Source organism: Puma concolor, chromosome C1, assembly GCF_028749965.1.
Source record: "Puma concolor isolate L17-30 chromosome C1, mPumCon1.1.hap2, whole genome shotgun sequence".
Lineage (NCBI taxonomy): Eukaryota > Metazoa > Chordata > Mammalia > Carnivora > Felidae > Puma > Puma concolor.
In genome coordinates this window covers 178,361,849-178,380,659 of record NC_141674.1, presented here as the reverse complement: position 1 = coordinate 178,380,659, position 18,811 = coordinate 178,361,849, and the positions used below count along the sequence as shown (strand labels likewise).

At 38.5% G+C, this 18,811-nt stretch overlaps 2 protein-coding genes across 3 annotated transcripts in view; both read right to left on the bottom strand.

The window, feature by feature from the left end:
• LOC147578596 (uncharacterized) overlaps nucleotides 1-18,811 on the bottom strand; it is a 41,132-nt gene that overhangs the window by 2,647 nt on the left and 19,674 nt on the right. The gene's annotated exons all lie outside the window — the stretch shown is intronic.
• AKAP19 (A-kinase anchoring protein 19) overlaps nucleotides 701-18,811 on the bottom strand; it is a 64,902-nt gene continuing 46,791 nt past the window's right edge. For both annotated transcript variants that reach the window (XM_086719146.1, XM_025935156.2), the window contains one exon: nucleotides 701-1,259. In XM_086719146.1, coding sequence (XP_086575272.1) covers nucleotides 812-1,099 — 288 coding nt within the window. In that variant the 5' untranslated portion in view covers nucleotides 1,100-1,259 and the 3' untranslated portion in view covers nucleotides 701-811. The remainder of the gene's footprint in view (nucleotides 1,260-18,811) is intronic.

Here is an 18,811-nt window from a genome sequence, read left to right as displayed (position 1 = left end):
TTCTGTTATTTATTTTAAAATTTACTGTATTTCTATTTGTAAAAATTCTTGTTTTCTTGTTATATCACTGGGCTGCTTAATTCAATACCACAAACATTAATGTCATGACTTCTGTAAATTGTATCTCGTTCGGGTGCCGTATGTGCGATGTCTTGAGTCATCCAATGATAGCTGAGGTTAGTTAGGGCCCTGAGGTTCAAGGTGGTAGTTAGGCTTTTCATCTACAAAAATATCTTAAGGACAGGTTTCAAAGTGGACTATTTCTGCATGGGTTGCTTTCTACTGCTTGATCATTTGTGTTAAGAAGTAGGAATCCTTGACACAAATGGTTTTGACAAACAAGACCCACTGTTAATTACTGTGGCTTAAGTGCCATTTCCTTGCCAATGCGTTTTGGGGGAAAAAAAAAACCTTCTCATGTATTATTTGTATGTGTGTGTGTAAATTAACAAATAGTAATTTTAAAAGGAGTGTCTTTAAAATAACCATTGGATTTCTTTGGTGATTCTATTACTGCCTCAGGAAGAAAGTGCCATGACATACCAGCTGATTACTGTGGTACAGGACCTATGTTTAGCCCTTTAAATGACTAAAATCCAAGACCAAGCAGGTAGAAATCACTGTTAACATAAAAAGTGCTTAACATATTTCACGTAAGTATTGTATACTCTTGATATTACCATAGACTTTTTTTTTTACATCCAGACGTAGTTATTTGTATTTATTCACATCAGTTTTTGCTATTGTTTCATGTATTTAAGCTAGCACCAACTTTATCCACAATTCAAGAAGTTATCATCATCCTACAGCGTCAAGGCCCCTCACTCTCAATATATGGGATGTCATAGTACTTGATGTTATTGCCTGCCCACTGCTGCAAGGCATCACTCAGGATTTCCTGGGACAGGCGATGTGCAAATTCAAAGACCACAGTTTCGGGCCCTGATGGTTTCTTCACTTCCTGTTCGACATTAACTGGAGAAGGCATCCTAGGTGGAAATCTGTCTCCAGACATAAAGCTTTCTTCACTTGCATGCTGCTTCTCACTCTCACATGTGGTAGGAAATGGGAAAGTTTGCTTTGATTTCATGCAGCCCATGTTATGAAGAGCTTTGAAGGAAAGCAGTAGCAAAGACTACTTCAACAGCATCTTTGGAAAACACTGAGCTTGTCCATGTGATACCGACCAGCGCTTTTCCTCTCCAGGCCACCGCAGTAATCAGTGCTTCTTTTTACCAATCTTCACCTGTAGTGTTTATCTGTCAAAAGAAAAGTTTCATTTTGAAGTTACCACATGCAAAATACTGTGTGATTAGGTAGCATGTAGAAATAGTTCTCTACCACTGTTGGTCACTTGCAGGAGTTGGGAGGTAATAACAGCTTTATCTCATCAACAGAAAAGATAACCATTCAGTAAAACTGGCAATTTACAAAATAGGAAAACCTTTTTTCAAGATCTTGAACATTTTAAAAAACTAAAAACACAGTTAAACTTTTGCTAATTTATGTGCACCAGGGTTCAGCAAACTCTAGATCAAATCCTAGCTGCCTGTTTTTGTAAATTAAGTTTATTAGAACACAGCTGTGTTATCTGCTTATGTGTTCTCTACGGCTACTTTCATGCTACAGTGGCAGAGTTGAGTGGTTTTGACAGAAACCGCGTAGCCTGAGATGCCTAAAATATTTACTGTCTGGCCCTTTACAGAAAATGTTTGCCAACCCCTGATCTGTACTGTTGAGAGAAACAAGCATATCAGACATTTGCTCCTGCCTTAAGCCTCATGAGCCTACACATCTTGGACTGTTTTCAGAGTCAGGCTTTGTCCTCTGGTTAGAGGTTTACAATTCAAAGAGAATGACAACCTTTAGCCAACACAAGTTAGATGAGGCAAAGCCACCTGTTTTTTTTTTTTTTTTTTCCTTCTGAATGAGATACTCCCTATGAAACTGTATGAAAAGCTCAGATTAATTTAAGGTTACAAGTTTCTCCCCCCCTAAATGTCTCATCTCGTTTGATGTCTGGTCAGTAAGTAGACTGCAGTGCTCACAATGTGCCTTATAAGCTTGCACGTCCTATCTTAAGATAGGACTTAACAGTAGCAAAATACAAAGCAACTTCACTGGAGGGAGTGTAGCCATAAGAAAGCACAGGTAAAGTCTCTATAGGATTATGATCCTTGGTTATATCTTAGTTTTTGGACCCAAAAGACATAGCTCTAGACAAATTCACAAAATCAAACTCAGTTGACTTATTTTAGAAACTACTGATCTTAAGATTAAAAATGGATTTAAATGCATGGTAATTGTAGTTTTTTTTAAACACTTTATAATCAAAGTCCAGAAGAGGTGACCTTTGCCCTATATTTTTTTAGATTTCTATAAAGCCTATCCAATGTCTCTCATAATACTACTTCCAATAAGGATATATGGTGGGAAAGGGGAGGAAATCTAGCCCTGTGCTTTTAATTACCTCTAGTTCTGTATGCCTTGCTAGGGATGTATTTCAAAAAGGGAAAAGGGGATGTGTATAATGTTTGTCTGATTTATTAGACTGAACTCCCTGCAGATGGGAACTCTCCTGGTTGTACATGGCCAACATGTAATGACTTACATAGTGTCTACTTTGTACTATCCGGGATGGTTAAGGGAATTGTACATAGTTAACCTGAAAATGATTATTCAGTAAATGTCAAATAAAAGGCCATGAGTAGAATTATCACAATATTTTGTTTTCTAGGATCTCTGGTTCTGTAAAAAGCAGCTTTATCTACCATAACAAAATAACTAGTGCCGGATGTACCCTCACAAAAAACAACTTTAAACCTGGACAAAATATGTGGGCAGATATTTTCAGGCATTGAACACCAGCACAGGACTGTGATCTTTGGGAGAATAGAAACACAGACTGTTAAACCCCTTAATTAAGCATCCTGAGATTCTGCCTGGGAGCATCTTCCAGCATTATCTTGGGGAAATTGGCCCTAACTAGAGTGTTGATGCTACTGAGCTGAAGAGATTGGGTTACTGAAACAAGTTTCAAGAGATAAGGGAGCTGTTGGGAGGGAGGCAGAAGTGGGGTCTCCCATCTGATGGGGTCTCATCAAGAGTACTTGTCTGAGGACTTAGGATGTGCATGTACAGGAAAAGAATTTGCAAGACTTAGTGCCGCAGAATCCTTGGAGTAACCAGACCAACCCAAATGGAGACACCTCAGTGAAACCTGACACCTTAGGAGTCTGGTGTGAATCCTAGAGCAGGAGTTGGCAAACTTTCTTAAAGGGCAAGATCGCATAGGACTTAGGTTTGTGAGCCGTATAGTTCTGTGTCACAACTATGTAGTCCTGCTGTTTTAGTGTAGAAGTAGCTGTAGACAATATGTAAAAAAGTGGGCAGTGGCTATGTTCCAATAAAAGTTGACAAAAACAGTCCAATATGGCCTATGGACTGGCTAGCCTAAGGTCAAACAAACAGTCCCAAAGAATAAAATACCACTTAAAAGAAGATGACATAATCCAGACTCCTTCAAGGGTATCATCCACAACATTCATCCTAGAATAAAAATTACTTGCCATGCAAAACAGGAAAATGTGCCCTATCAAAAAACAGTTATTAGAAATAGACCCCCAAATGACCCACTATTTGGTAATTCACACAACAGAACTGTAAAGATGCTATTTACGTTCAAGGATTTACAGGAGAAATGATTATAAAGAGTGAACAAGTAGAGAATCTCATCAGAGACATGGAAATTGTAAACTCAAGAACTAAAATGAACAACACATCATATGAGCTATTGGATACTTAAGAAAGGATTAATGAACTTGAACATAAGTCTATAGATATATCCAATCTGGGGAAAAAGTTTTAAAATGTGAACAGAGAAACCACAAAAAAGTATGGCTTAAAAACAATGAGAAATTAGCAATGAGGAATTAGACACATTTAACCCAGAGAGCAGGAAATAAAGAATATAGGAAGGAAAAAGAATATGGGGCAATTAGAAAACAGCAAAGTGACTGACTTAAACCCTTACATATCAAAAATTATGTGGAAGGAAAGAGACTAAAAATTTCAATTAAAAGGCCAAGTAGTTAAGATCCAACCCACACAAACATAGCCAACAGATCTCTGACAGTGGAGCGAAGGTGGTCTTTTCAACATGTACTGGAATTGTATAGCCACAAAAACAAACCAAAAAACAAACAAAAATGCCTTGCACCAATCACAAAAATTAACTCAAAATTGATCACAGACCTAAGTGTAAAACATGAAACTATAAGACTCCTAGAAGATCACATCCAGATGTTAAATCTAGATAAATCTAGATGACCTTGGGCTTGGTGATCACCTTTTATTTATTTTTTTACATTTTATTTATTTTTGATAGAGACAGCACAAGTGGGCGAGGGGCCGAGAGAGAAGGAGACACAGAATCAGAAGCAGGCTCCAGGCTCTGAGCCATCAGCACAGAGCCCGATGCGGGGCTCAAACTCACAAACTGCGAGATCATGACCCGGGCCGAAGTCAGCCGCTTAACCAACTGAGCCACCCAGGCGCCCCGGTGATCACCTCTTAGATGTAACACCAAAGGCATGATTCATGAAATAAATGATAATTTGTATTTCATCAAGTTAAAAACTTCTGCTCTGTGTAAGACACTGTCAAGAAAATGAGAAGCAACAGCATATCTGATAAAGGATTATCTATAATGTACAAAGAACTGTTAAAACTCAACAAGAAAACAACCTGATTTAAAAATGGGCAACAGATGTAGGGGTGGCTGGGTGGCTCAGTTGGTTAAGGCCTGACTCTTGATTTTGGCTTCTGGTCATGATCTCATGGTTCATGGGTTCGAATCCCAAGTCCAGCTCTGTGTTGACAGTGCAGAGTCTGCTTGGGATTCTCTCTGTCCCTCCCCTGTACATGCATGCTCTCTCTCAAACTTATTTTAAAAAATGGGCAAGAGATCTGAACAGACACTTCATCAAAGAAGATGGATGGCAAGTAAGCATATGAAAAGGTGTTCAACATCCTATCTTAGGTAATTGCAAATTAAAACAACACTGAGATAGCATTATAACTTATTAAAATGGTGAAAATTCAAACATTGATGACCTCAAATGCTGGCAAGAATGGGGAACAACAGAAACTCATTCATTGTTGGTGAGAATGCAAAATAGTACAGCTACTTTGGAAGACAGTTTGGTGTTTTCTTACAAAACTAAACATAATCTTACCATATGAGCCAGCAGTCATACTCCTTGGTATTTACCCAAATGAGTTGAAAAATTATGTCCACATGAAAGCCTACATATGGATGTTTATAGTAAGTTTTATTCATAATTGCCAAAGTTGGAAGCAACAAAAATGTCCTTCAGTAGGTGGACAAACAGTTGTATATCCAGACAATGGAATGTGATTCATTGCTAAAAAGAAACCAGTTATCAAGCCATGAAAAGAAAAGGAGGAAACTTAAATGCATATGACAGTATTAAGCCAATCCTTCCAACTATGGTATTCTGGAAAAGGTAACTCTATGGAAATAGTAAAAAGTATGATGGTTGTTGCCAAGGATTAGAAAGGAGGGAGGGCTGAACAGATAGAACATAGAGCATTTTTAGGACTGTGAGCTACTCTGTATGATACCACAGTGGTGCATACATAGCATTATACATTTGTCAAAATTTATTGAACACACAACAAAGAGTGAACCCTAGTGTAAACTATGGACTTTGAGTAATGATGGTGTGTTCATGTAACAAATATACCACTCTGGAATGGGGATGTTGATAGTGGGTGAGGCTGTGTGTATGTGTTGGGGTGGGGGAGTGCAGGGCATATCTGTACTGCCTGCTCCATTTTGCTGTGACCCTAAAACTGCTCTAAAAAATAAAGTCCTTTATAAAAAATCCAACTATATACTACCTATAAGAGATGTACTTTAAATATGGATATAAAAGTTGCAAGCAAGAGAGTTAGAAAGGACATACCATGAAAATAGGAAGCATAAAAAAGTTTCTATAGCTATATGAATATCAAAGTAGACTTCAAGACCCGAGGGATTACCAGAAATAAAGAGGGACATTTTGTGTGTCAGTGAGGAAGGTACGACAATCATAAGTGTATATGTAGCTAGCAACAGAGCTTCAAAATACATGAAGGAAAAACTGACAGAAGTAAAGGGAGAAATGAACATTGCTCTCTTGGTAAATGATATAATATCCAAGGGAAAAAATACGGAATTCGAATTTTGAACACTAGTATTCAACTAGTATTTGAACTAGTAACTTGAGTTAGTTAACATTTATAAAATACTATACCCAACACCTGCAGGATATATATTCTTAACTGCATATGGAATATTCACTAAGACAACATGGTGGTCTCAAAAGGTTTCAAAAGCTTGAAATCTTAGAGTATATTTTCCAACCACCACAGAATTAAATTAGAAATAAGTGGTAATAAAATATACAGAAAGGCCCTAAATATTTGGAAACTCGCATTTCTGAATAACCCGTGGGGCAAGGAAGAAATCACAGGGAAATTAAAATGTTTTCAACTAAATAGAAACCATATCAAATTAAAAAAAATTTTTTTAATGTTTATTTTGAGAGAGAGACAGAGTGTGAGTGGGGGAGGGTCAGAGAGAGAGGGAGACACAGAATTGGAAGCAGGCTCCAGGCTCTGAGATGTCAGCACAGAGCTCGACGCGGGGCTTGAACCCACAAACCATGAGGTCATGACCTGAGCCAAAGTTGGACGCTCAACCGACTGAGCCACCCAGGCGCCCCCAATTTTTTTAAATGTATCACTAGTGCTTAGAGGGAAAGAGATAGATTTAAATGCTTCTAATAAAAATGAAGGTTTAGTTTAAATCAGTGATCTAAACTATGACCATAAGAAACTAGAAAAAGAAAAGTAAACCAAAAATAAGTAGAAGGAAGGAAATAATATGGATAAGAGCAAAAATCAATGAAGCAAAAAGGGCAAACAATAGAGAAAAATCAGTGGAACCAATGCTGGTTTTTTTTTGTTTTTTTTTTAATTTTTTTTTTCAACGTTTATTTATTTTTGAGACAGAGCATGAACGGGGGAGGGGCAGAGAGAGAGGGAGACACAGAATCGGAAACAGGCTCCAGGCTCTGAGCCATCAGCCCAGAGCCTGACGCGGGGCTCGAACTCACGGACCACGAGATCGTGACCTGGCTGAAGTCGGACGCTTAACCGACTGCGCCACCCAGGCGCCCCCAATGCTGGTTTTTAAGGAAGATTTAATAAAATAGAGAAGTCTCTGATCAAGAAAAGTGACAGGACACATTACCAAGATGTGAGAAAAACAGTAGTACAGATGCTATATGTGTTAAACAAACCAACCAGAGAATATTATGTACAACTTTACAACAATACCAAATTACCAAAACCAACACAAGAGAAAATAGAAAGGTTGATAGCTCTTTATCAATTAAAGAAATTAGATCTATAACTTAAATCTTTCCAAAAAGAAACCCCCAGGCTTAAAAGACTAGCTAGTGCTCTAAATTGTTTCAGACACTCCAGGAAGAAATAATACCAATCCAACTTAAACTCTTCAGAAAACAGAGAAGGCGGAAACACTTCTAAATTTATTCTATATCAGGTCAGGATTACACTGTTACCAGAAGTAAAGAGATTTGAAGAAAACTCTACAAGTCAATATCCCTCATGAACACAGACACAGATCACATTTTTTTTTAAATGGCAAATTCAATTCATATGTAGAATGGTTAATACATCATGACCAAGTGGGATTTATACCAGGAATGCAAGAAATGCAACAGAACATTCAAAAGTCAAGAAATATAATTCACATATTTTTTAATTTTTAGCTTATTTATTTTTTGAGAAGGAAATCCCAAGCAAGTTCCACACTGTCAGTCAGTGCAGAGCCCAGTGCGGCACTTGAACTCGTGAACTGTGAGACCATGCCCTGAGCTGAAATCAACAGTTGGACACTTAACTGACTGAGCCACCCAGGTGGTCCTGTAATTCATCATTAACATATAGATTACTGGGGCACTTTGGTGGCTCAGTCAGTTAAGCATCTGATTCTTGATTTCTGCTCAGGTCATGATCCCAGGGTCGTGGGATCGAGCCCTGCATCAGGCTCCGTGCTGAGCATGGAGCCTGTTTAGGATTCTCTTTCTCCCTTTGCTCCTCTCCCTAGCTCATGTACTTACTCTCTCAAAAACAAACAAAACATAAAGATTACCATAACTGGATAATCCTCTCAATAAATGTAGAAAAAGCATTTGATAAAACCACCATTCATGATAAAAATTCTCAGCAAACTAGCAATAGGAATTTCCTTAAAACTAATGTTAATGGTGAAAGTGAATACTTTTGCCATGATAGGAACAAGTCAACAATGTTCATTCTCATGATTGCTATTAATATTGTACTGGGGGAGGGGAGAAATACAAAGACTGTCCAAAAGGAAAAGGAAATTGCTTTTATTTGCAGATGATATGATTGTATATGTAGAAAATCTTTTTTTTTTTTTTTAATTTTTTTTTTTTCAACGTTTATTTATTTTTGGGACAGAGAGAGACAGAGCATGAACGGGGGAGGGGCAGAGAGAGAGGGAGACACAGAATCGGAAGCAGGCTCCAGGCTCTGAGCCATCAGCCCAGAGCCCGACGCGGGGCTCGAACTCACGGACCGCGAGATCGTGACCTGGCTGAAGTCGGACGCTTAACCGACTGCGCCACCCAGGCGCCCCGAAAATCTTTAAGATTATACAAAAAACTAGAATTTTAGCAAGGTCTCAAGATCTAAAATTGCTACACAAAAATCAATTACTTGGGGCGCCTGGGTGGCGCAGTCGGTTAAGCGTCCAACTTCAGCCAGGTCACGATCTCGCGGTCCGTGAGTTTGAGCCCCGCGTCGGGCTCTGGGCTGATGGCTCGGAGCCTGGAGCCTGTTTCCGATTCTGTGTCTCCCTCTCTCTCTGCCCCTCCCCCGTTCATGCTCTGTCTCTCTCTGTCCCAAAAATAAATAAAAAAAAAAACGTTGAAAAAAAAAATTTTTTAAAATCAATTACTTTATGATTAGGCAGTGAAGAACTGGAAGATGAAATTAATGCCACTTGGAATAGGGTGGAAAGTATGAACCCTTAGGGATAAATATAACAAAACATTAAAGAACTACACTGCATAATATTGTGTATTTGTATATTTGTATGAATAATACAAACTGTTACTGAGAAAACTGAAATACAGTGTTATGATCTCAAAGACAATATTAAGGTGTCACTACTTCCCAAATTGATGTATATATATATTTCTAGGCATTCATCTAAGACAAATGGAAACATGTCTGCCAAAAAACTTGTATGCTAATGTCCATAGAAGCTTTATTCACAGCAAAGCTGGAAACAACCTAAATGTCCATCAGTAGGCTTATTGGAGAAGCAAATTGGGGATCTCCATGAAATGGAATACTAGTTGACAATAAAAAAGAATGAACTGTAGATAAATGCAACAACATGGGTGAATCTCAGAAATGTGTCAAGCCAGATACAAAAGGCTGATCGTATTTCTATGAATTTTAAGAATGGACAATATTAATCCCATAAATGGAAATCATACATAGTTCTCTTTGAGTAAGGGCTGTGTGGAAGGGGTCGTGAAAGAATGTTCTAAGTGATATAAATGTATATCTTGATTAGAGTGTTGATTACATGAGTATATACATTTGTCAAAACTTTTCAAATTATACCCTTAATATCTATGTAATTTCACTGTAATTTTTACTTCAATAAAATGTATGTAACAGTTTTAAGAACATTCTGGGAGATACAAGTCCAGGGAATTGATATATTTATACCTGAAAAAGGCTGCCTGCTTGAATCAGTTACACCAAGTTTTAAAATCAGTCTAAAATTCTAACTCTTAAAGTGATGAGGCAGCATCCAGTGCACAAACCAGCTCACAGTGCTGTGTGCCTCCTGTGATAGGCATGTGATTTCCATTGTTCTCACACTGGCCTAAATCAGCCCAAACTCAGTGGTCATATTCTTCAGCACCTACAGAAAAGCAAGAACCCTCCATCTACCCACTGCTACCAGTTCAAGGGCTTTCTCACTTCCTTTAGGAACTTGGAGAGATCCCCATGGCCCTGGGATCATGACCTGAGCCAAAATCAAGAGTTGGACGCTCAACTGATTGAGCCACCCAGGCGCCCTTAACAGTGTTAGTTATTAATGCAAGTCAATAATTTAGCAGATTGTACAATTAACCTTCTTAGGACAACATGTGGGATCAGCTGTCCTAAGTTAATTTTCAGCCTACATTATTCATCTGTCTGGCTGGGAAGTTACTATGGCTATCAGCTGAAGGCATAATACAATAAATGCTGGATATTAACCAGGAAAAGTATTTTAGCTCTTGTCATTTTAAATGGCCGATTAAAGAAATCAATTTTCAAAATTGAGCCCAGAAATAAACCCGTACTGTATGGCCAGTTAGTCTATGACAAAGGAGGCAAGAATAGACAATAGGGAAAAGACAGTCTCTTCAATAAATGGTGCTGGGCAAACGACAGCTACATGCAAAAGAATAAAAATGGACCACTTTCTCACACCAGAAATAAACTCAAAATAGATTCAAGACCTAACTATGAGACCTGAAAAAAAATAAAATTCCTAGATGAAAACACAGGCGGTAATCTCTTTGACACCGTCCTTAGCGATATTTTTCTAACTATGTCTTTTAAGGCAAGGGAAACAAAGGCAAACCATTGGGACTACATCCAAATAAAAACCTTTTGCACAGCAAAGGAAACAACAAAATGAAAAGGCAACCTACTGAATGGGAGAAGATATTTGAGAATGATATATCCAGTAAGAGCTTAACATCCAAAATATATGAAGAACTTATACAGCCCAACACAAAAGAAACAATCTGATTTTAAAATGTGCAGAGGACCTGAATAGACATTTTTCCAGAGAAGACATACGCATGGTCAACAGACACAAGAAAAGATGCTCAACATCACTAATCATCAGGAAAATGCAAAGCAAAACCACAATGAAATGTTACCATACACCTGTCAGAATGGCTAGAATCAAAAAGAAAAACAGGTGTTGATGAGGATGTGGAGAAAAAGAAAACCCCTGTGCACTGTTGGTGGGAATGCAAACTGGTGCAGCCACTGTGGAAAATAACACAGCAGTTCCTAAAAAAATTAAAAATAGAAATACCATATAATCCAATAATTTCACTACTGGGTATTTACCCAAAGAAAGTGAAAACACTAATTCAAAGAGATATATGTACCCCTATGTTATTGCAGCATTATTTTACAATAGCCAAGATATGGAAGTGACCCAAGTGTCCATATAGATGAATGGATAAAGAAGATATGATTTATGTGTACACACACGCATGCATGCACACAATGGAATATTATTCAGCCATAAAGAAAAGAAAAATGAGATCTTGCCACTTGCAACAACATAGATGGACCTAGAGGGTATAATGTTAAATGAAATAAGTCAGAGAAGGACAAGTACCATGTGACGTCACTTAAATGTGAAACCTAAAGACAAATGAACAAAGAAATAAACAAAAAAACCCAGACTCTTAAATACAGAGCACAAATTGGTAGTTGCCACAGGAGAAGTGAGTGGAGGGTGGGTGAAATGATAAAGGGGATTAAAAGGTATAGACTTCCAGTGATAAGTCACAGAGATGAAAAGTACAGTCTATAAAATATAAAAGTACAGGGAACACAGTCATAATATTGTAATAACCTTGTGACAGTGACTACACTTATCATGGTGAGCACTGAGTAATGTATAGAACTGTTGAATGAATATGTTGTATACCTGAAACTAACATAACATTGTATACTAATTAGACTTCAATAAAAATACTGAAAATCCAATTTGTTTATACTTTATAATCTTAAGATACATACAGAGCTGTGAGAACATTCCTTAACCATCCAGCCAGTCTTTAATTAGTCTCTATTATGTGTTCAGGACCAATGTCTTTAAGTGCTTTCAAACTTATTGAACAAATAAAGAGAGGCAGAGTGAGACAAGATGACAGCTTATTCAGGCAATAAATAGTGTAGATGCCCAGTGAAAGTCCTTAATTTGTTTTATCTTTGCCTTAATAGGAGAAGTGGCCATTTTTTGTTTATGCCACTGGCAGCTAAATACAATATAAGGATGCCTTTCCTCCTACCACACCTTCTCCCTCACCCACCCAATCCCAACACACACACGCTCGCGCGCACGCGCACGCGCACACACACACACACACACACACACACACACACAGGCAGAGCACAGGCATGCATAAAAGAAAAGTCCTTTGACTTGTTTCCCTCAATGTTACTGAGGAGCCTCAAAGCACTAAGTATGTGGAGGGTGTCAGGCCACAGCCCTGGCACTTCCCTTGGGAACAGGTCTAGCACCTACTGGGTCTTCTATTGGATCCTTCAAACAGAAGATTTAAATTACTGTAGCCCACTCATTCCGTGTAGTTCATTTCAGAGCTGTGGTGCTCCATCCTGGATGCAGTGTCATCAAACTAAGCCTCATGAGTAAGCTCCTTTGGAATATACCAGGGAAGGTGTCAAAAAAGCCATAACTTGAGTATGAGGCCCAAACACAAAGCACTAGCCAAAAAAAAGCAGCTTCTAAATATCTGCTCTGGAAATGAATAGACCTCTAAATCCCTGAAAGTCCACCTTAAATACTAGATTAACAGAAATGGTTATTACTGCTGTCCTACTTTATATCATATTCTAAGCCTCTGAACAGGTTTCCAAGATGTTTTATATCTCAAGCTATGGCTTAAAATGGGCCCTAGCGCTGAATTAATGCGAATCTTTATATAATTTAAAAAATGCTATAGTCTTTAAAAGAAGTCTTATGCATATAGGGGTGCCTGGGTGGCTCATTCAGTTAAATGTCCTACTCTTGATTTCAGCTCAGGTCATGATCTCATGATTCAAACCCTGCATTGGGCTGCACACTGACAGTGAGGAACCTGCTTGGGATTCTCTCTCCGTCTCCCTCTGCTCCTCCCATGTGTGCTCTCTCTTGCTCTCAAAATAATCTTAAAAAAAAGTCTTATGCATATATATTTTTCAAATTTCAATGTAGATGCAATTAATAAATGCTAATTCATTAAAAAATATGAGTTCATTAAAAAAAATACCTGAGTTCCTAATAGGATGTTTGTCATTATTCATTCTCTAATAATGGAAACTAAGAGTATATTTTCTTTCTTGTTGGGGGGGGTCCATAAAATTGGACTTTAAACAGAGGTCTTTGTCCTGTTAATATTGAGAATCACTTAGACTTTAAATTCATAACAGGGTCAAATGATGCCAGTTAAACTGGCAAACAAATGAACTCAGATCTAATACTCTCACCAAAAAGTAAAAGCTGGAAAATATGGCAAATATTTTGGCCAGTTTGAAGGTTGCCTAAAGAGCACTACTTTGGAAACCGAACAGTTGGATTGGTCCTCAGGCACGCAGAATGTACACAGCGTGCATTTGCTCACCTGCACGGTGGTCTCAGGATGACTCTTCGTGAGGTCACATTTGGGGTTCGGTTTTCTCAATGGAGGGGCAGGGGAAGTAACACTGTTAATTGAGAGGCTAATGTATGAGATTCTAATAAACCTGAGTAGAGCTATGTGGTAGGACTTCATCTGTAAACTGAGATCCACCTCAGACATTCATCGTAAAATTTAAGTGAGCTTCCATATATAAAACATCTAGAATTGTTTTGGAACAAGCAAGGTGTTCAGTAAGTGTCATTTCCTTTCCTTCTTTCTCTTAGATTGTCCCCTAAAACTACTATTACCAAATTATTATGTTAAGCGCTTTACTGTACTTTAAGATAATTAAAGAAAGAGAAGAATATAAGAATGCTGACAGTGATTTTGAATCATTACAATCAGATGATAGACCTAAAACAGGTGTCCATGTTTCACCCATTTTACCAAGTCCTCCAGGTGGAGAAGAGAAACAGGCATTTCTCCTGGCCCTCTGAGCTTTACTCTGGGTACATGTTTGGTTTCACCTGACCAATCCTATTTATGACTAGGAATATTGAATCTTAGTCTGCAGTAATTCTTCCAGTACTATCCATATAAATCCCTGCAGGAAAATGGAGAGTAACTACTGATCAATTAGTTGGGGGGGAAAAAAAAAACTAGCTGAAGAAAAAAATTTGATCTAGATCACCACTAAGAATATAAAACATTAAACATATACTTGTTTTTTTTTTTTTTTAGAGAAAAGGGGTGTGCATAAGCAGGGGAGAGGGACAGAGAGAGAGAGAAGCTTGAGCAGGCTCCATGCTCCATCCCCTGACCAGGGACTCAGTTCCATGACCCTGGGATCCTGACCTGAGCCAAATCAAGAGTCGCATGTTCAACTGAATGAGCCACCCAGGCACCCCAAGAATTTAAAACATTTAAACTTTATATTCTATATTCATTTCTTAGTCATGTCAGGCCACAGCTAAATGACACAGCTGTACTTGTGATGCATGAATTAAGCTCCATAAAATTCTGAAGCCAGTTCCTTAAACAACTGTTGTGAAATGGAGGTGGTATGAAAAACTGGTAACAACGTCAGAATATTGTCTTTAGTTTGTTACACCTGGACTGCTCTTTAGACCCTGTACCTGAAACTAGGAATTGGAACTTGAATCAGAACATGAAACCAAAACTAATGCAAAAATGAATGTTCAGTCTTAAAACTCACTGTAAGCTGAAAATCATGATCCAATCATCCTTATATGCTAAGCCAAATTCCATAGATTCCTTCTTCACATTTGTAAAATGCTTTGTCTCTTAAAAAGGGCTTTCTTATCATTTCTCCTTCTCTCTAGTATTACTACACAAAAATTTCTTCTTTCTAAAAATTTACCTATTCTTAAGTGTGCATCTCAAGTCCACTTCCTGTATAAAGGCCATCTCGCTACCTAATATCACTCTATCACGCTCTTGGGTTTCCGTGCCATATTTATCTTCATCACTGTATTTCCCATTCTGCCTTGTTTACAAGTCTGTACCCATACCAGATGGACTCGTAAAGGCTTGAACATGGTCACAGCACTTAAATGCTTTCTAAAAGAAGACTGGTAATAAGTCATTGTTATTCATCCTTGCATCTCACTTCTATACGCATGCATAATGAAGGGCTTCAGTAAATGTTAATTGACTTAAATAATTTAACTCTAGATGTTAGAAATTCCTATACAGGCATACCTCAAAAAAACTGTGGGTTCAGTTCCAGACCACTGACTGTTAAAGCAAATATCACAATAAAGCAAGTGAAAAGAATGTCTTGGTTTCCCAATAAAAATAAAAGTTATGTTTACAGTATTCTGTAGTCTCCTAAGTGTGCCACAGCATTATGTCTAAAAATGCGAATGTAAATAAAAATGCTTTACTGCTAAAAACTGCTAATGATCATCTGAGCTTTCAGTGAGTTGTAATCACTCATCATAGATCACCATAACAAATAATAAAAGTTTGAAATATTGTGAGAATTACCAAAACGTGACAGAGAGATGAAGTGAGCAAATGCTGTTGGAAAAATGGTGCAGACAGACTAGCTCAACACAGGGTTGCCACAAATCTTCAATTTGTAAAAAAGGCAGTATCTACAAAGTGCAATAAAACAAGGTATAGCTGTACTCCTACAAAGAGAGCAGCAGAGTATATATAACCATACATTACAAATGATAACCAAGTGTCTGGAGCTTTTCAGAGTAAATTATCCATCTATCTCTGTTTCTATTGAGCATATCTCATTTCCATTTTTCCTTTTACTCTTTCCCTGGTGTCTTATCGATCTTTTATGCAACAGAAAGGAATTATTTTCCCATATTTTACAAAGTACATTGATGTAGACTGTGTACGTAAGCAAGTTAAATATCCTGCCTGAGGAAGCACATAGTCTGGATGACAACGCACGAGAGACCAGTTGCACTGCCTGTTCTGGTACTCAGATCTTTTGAATATGGCTTCAGGGATCTCGCTGCCATATCACAATTTCTCCCTTTCAGATTTCATGATATGCACTAAATCAGATAAACAGTGTATTTATGGAACAATTTATTTTACAAGCCCATTCTTTAAAAGAATGGTCTTGGGGCGCCTGGCTGGCTCAGTCGGTTAAGCATCTGACTTCGGCTCAGGTCATGATCTCACAGTTTGTGAGTTTGAGCCTGGTGTTGGGCTCTGTGCTGACAGCTCAGAGCCTAGAGCCTTCTTCGGATTCTGTGTCCCCCTCTCTCTCTGCCCCTCCCCACTCACACCGTGTCTCTCTCTCAAAAATGAATAAACATTTAAAAAATTTAAAAAAAAAGAATGGTCTTAAAGGCGATAGGGTACAATGAACATTCTCAAACACAGGGAGTAGTTTCAACTGCTTCAATAGTAGCATAACAACTCATGTTAGAAGCTTTAAGCCAAATATCCCACCTCAGAAATCTATCTTAAAGAAATGATCAGAGTTGCCAACAAAAATTTATATATAAGCTTTTTCATGGTAGTCTTTTTATAATTAGAAGAATTGAAAATAAGCTACATGTGCAATGACATGTGATTTATCATAGGCTTATATCCTGAATATTATGTAACTGTTAAATAACTGTAGTAGATAGCCTCTACAATGGCCCCCAAGTAATCTCTGCCTCCGGAAATTCCCATCCCTTGCTTAATTCCCTCTTCTTGTAGGACCAATGATTTACTTCTAACAATAGAGTATAGCAAAAGTGATGGGATGTCATTTCCAAGATTAAATTTTAAAGAGACCATGGCTTCTGTCTTGCACTCTTACTCTGATGGAAGCCAACTTCTGTGTTATGAGAAGCCTTATGGAGAGGCCCATGAGGCAAGGAATCGAGGAAAATCTCTGTACAGCAGGGTGCATAGAACTGGTTTGTTCCCCACTTAAGCCTTCAGATGAGATCACAGCCCCAACTGGCAACTGTGAAAGGCTTTGACAGGCAGGCACTCATCTAAGCTGCACCCAGATTCCTGATTCACAGGGACTGCAAAATTAATGTATGTTATTTTAAGCCACCTACTTTTAGGGTAGTTCATAATAAACAGATGATAACTTTTTAAAAGAATACTTAGTAGCATGAGGCAATACTCATATGTTAAGTTTTTAAATAACTAGTCAAGAGGTTTATTTATCCATGACAAAACAAACGAAACTATTGTTTTAAAACATGTATTGTGTACTCACATATTTGTTATTTGAACTAGTAATTTCCTACATTTCCATTCACTGAAAATATTTTCAAGACTGTTATAAAGCCTATCTTGTAATATCATATAATTTTAAGTATAATTATTATTAGCTAAAAAAAGACACCAAACATTGAAAAGATTACAACCTGCCTCCTAAAACATGGTAGAAAAGTTTACAAAGATTAGATTTATCCGAGTCTTAAGAACTGATAATTTTTAAAAGCAGAAAAATATATATGTATTATTCTGGTTTTTAAAATATAGATGCTTAAGAAAAAATAGAATTAAATACAAGAAAACATGAACAGAGTTGCTCTTTGGATGGTGGGATCATAGGTAACTTAAATTTCCTCTTTATGCTTTTCTCTGTTTCCCAAAATTTTTTCAAATATATGTGTGTGTATATATATACATATATATGTGTGTGTATATATATATGTGTGTGTGTGTATGTGTGTGTGTATATATATGTAATTTGTATCGGAAATGTCTTTTTAAAAAAGCCAACCTGATAATGTAACACATTTTAGTTCCTTCAAACCCAGATTTAATGCTAATATGAGACTCACCATTTTGTGAAGAAAGAGAACAGCACTGGATCCACTGATCCAAGTGGTAATACTTAATTAGCAAGTAAAAATAGTCAATAGGACTATAATACATCTAAATTAAAAAAAAAGCCATCAAGCTGAGTCAAATGAGAGGGCTAAACTAATGCAAAATTGGTTAGAACCAAGCACAAGTTTGTGAGGAGAAATTGTAGATGCCTTCCATGGCACTGGTTCTAAAAGATTAAGATTTATAATCAGAATATTAAAAAGTTGAGGGAGAGAGGGAAGATGGCGGCGTAGGAGGACGCTGGGCTCACCGCGTGTCCTGCTGATCACTTAGATTCCACCTACACCTGCCTAAATAACCCAGAAAACCGCCAGAGGATAGCAGAACGGACTCTCCGGAGCCAAGCGCAGAGAGAGGCCCACGGAAGAGGGTAGGAAGGGCGGCAAGGCAGTGCACGCTCCACGGACTGGCGGGAGGGAGCTGGGGCAGAGGGGCAGCCTGCTGGCCAAGCAGAGCCCCCGAGTCTGGCTGGCAAAAGCGGAGGGGCCAACAGCAAGTTCCGACAGCAAGCGCGACTTAGCATCTGGGAGGTCATAAGTTAACAGCTCTGCTCAGAAAGCGGGAAGGCTGGAGGACAAAGGGAGGGAGAGCTGCTGAGCCCCCGGACCACAGAGCTCAGTTCGGTGGGGAACAAAGGCGCTCACCAGCGCCATCTCCCCCGCCCATCCCCCGCCAAAATCCCAAAGGACCAGTTCCTGCCAGGGAACTTGCTCGCTCCGCGCAAACACCCAACTCTGTGCTTCTGCGGAGCCAAACCTCCGGCAGCGGATCTGCTGCCCACTGCCACAGGGCCCCTCCTGAAGTGGATCACCTAAGGAGAAGCAAGCTAAGCCTGCCCCTCCTGCCCCCGTGCACCTTGCCTACCCACCCCAACTAATATGCCAGATCCCCAGCATCACAAGCCTGGCAGTGTG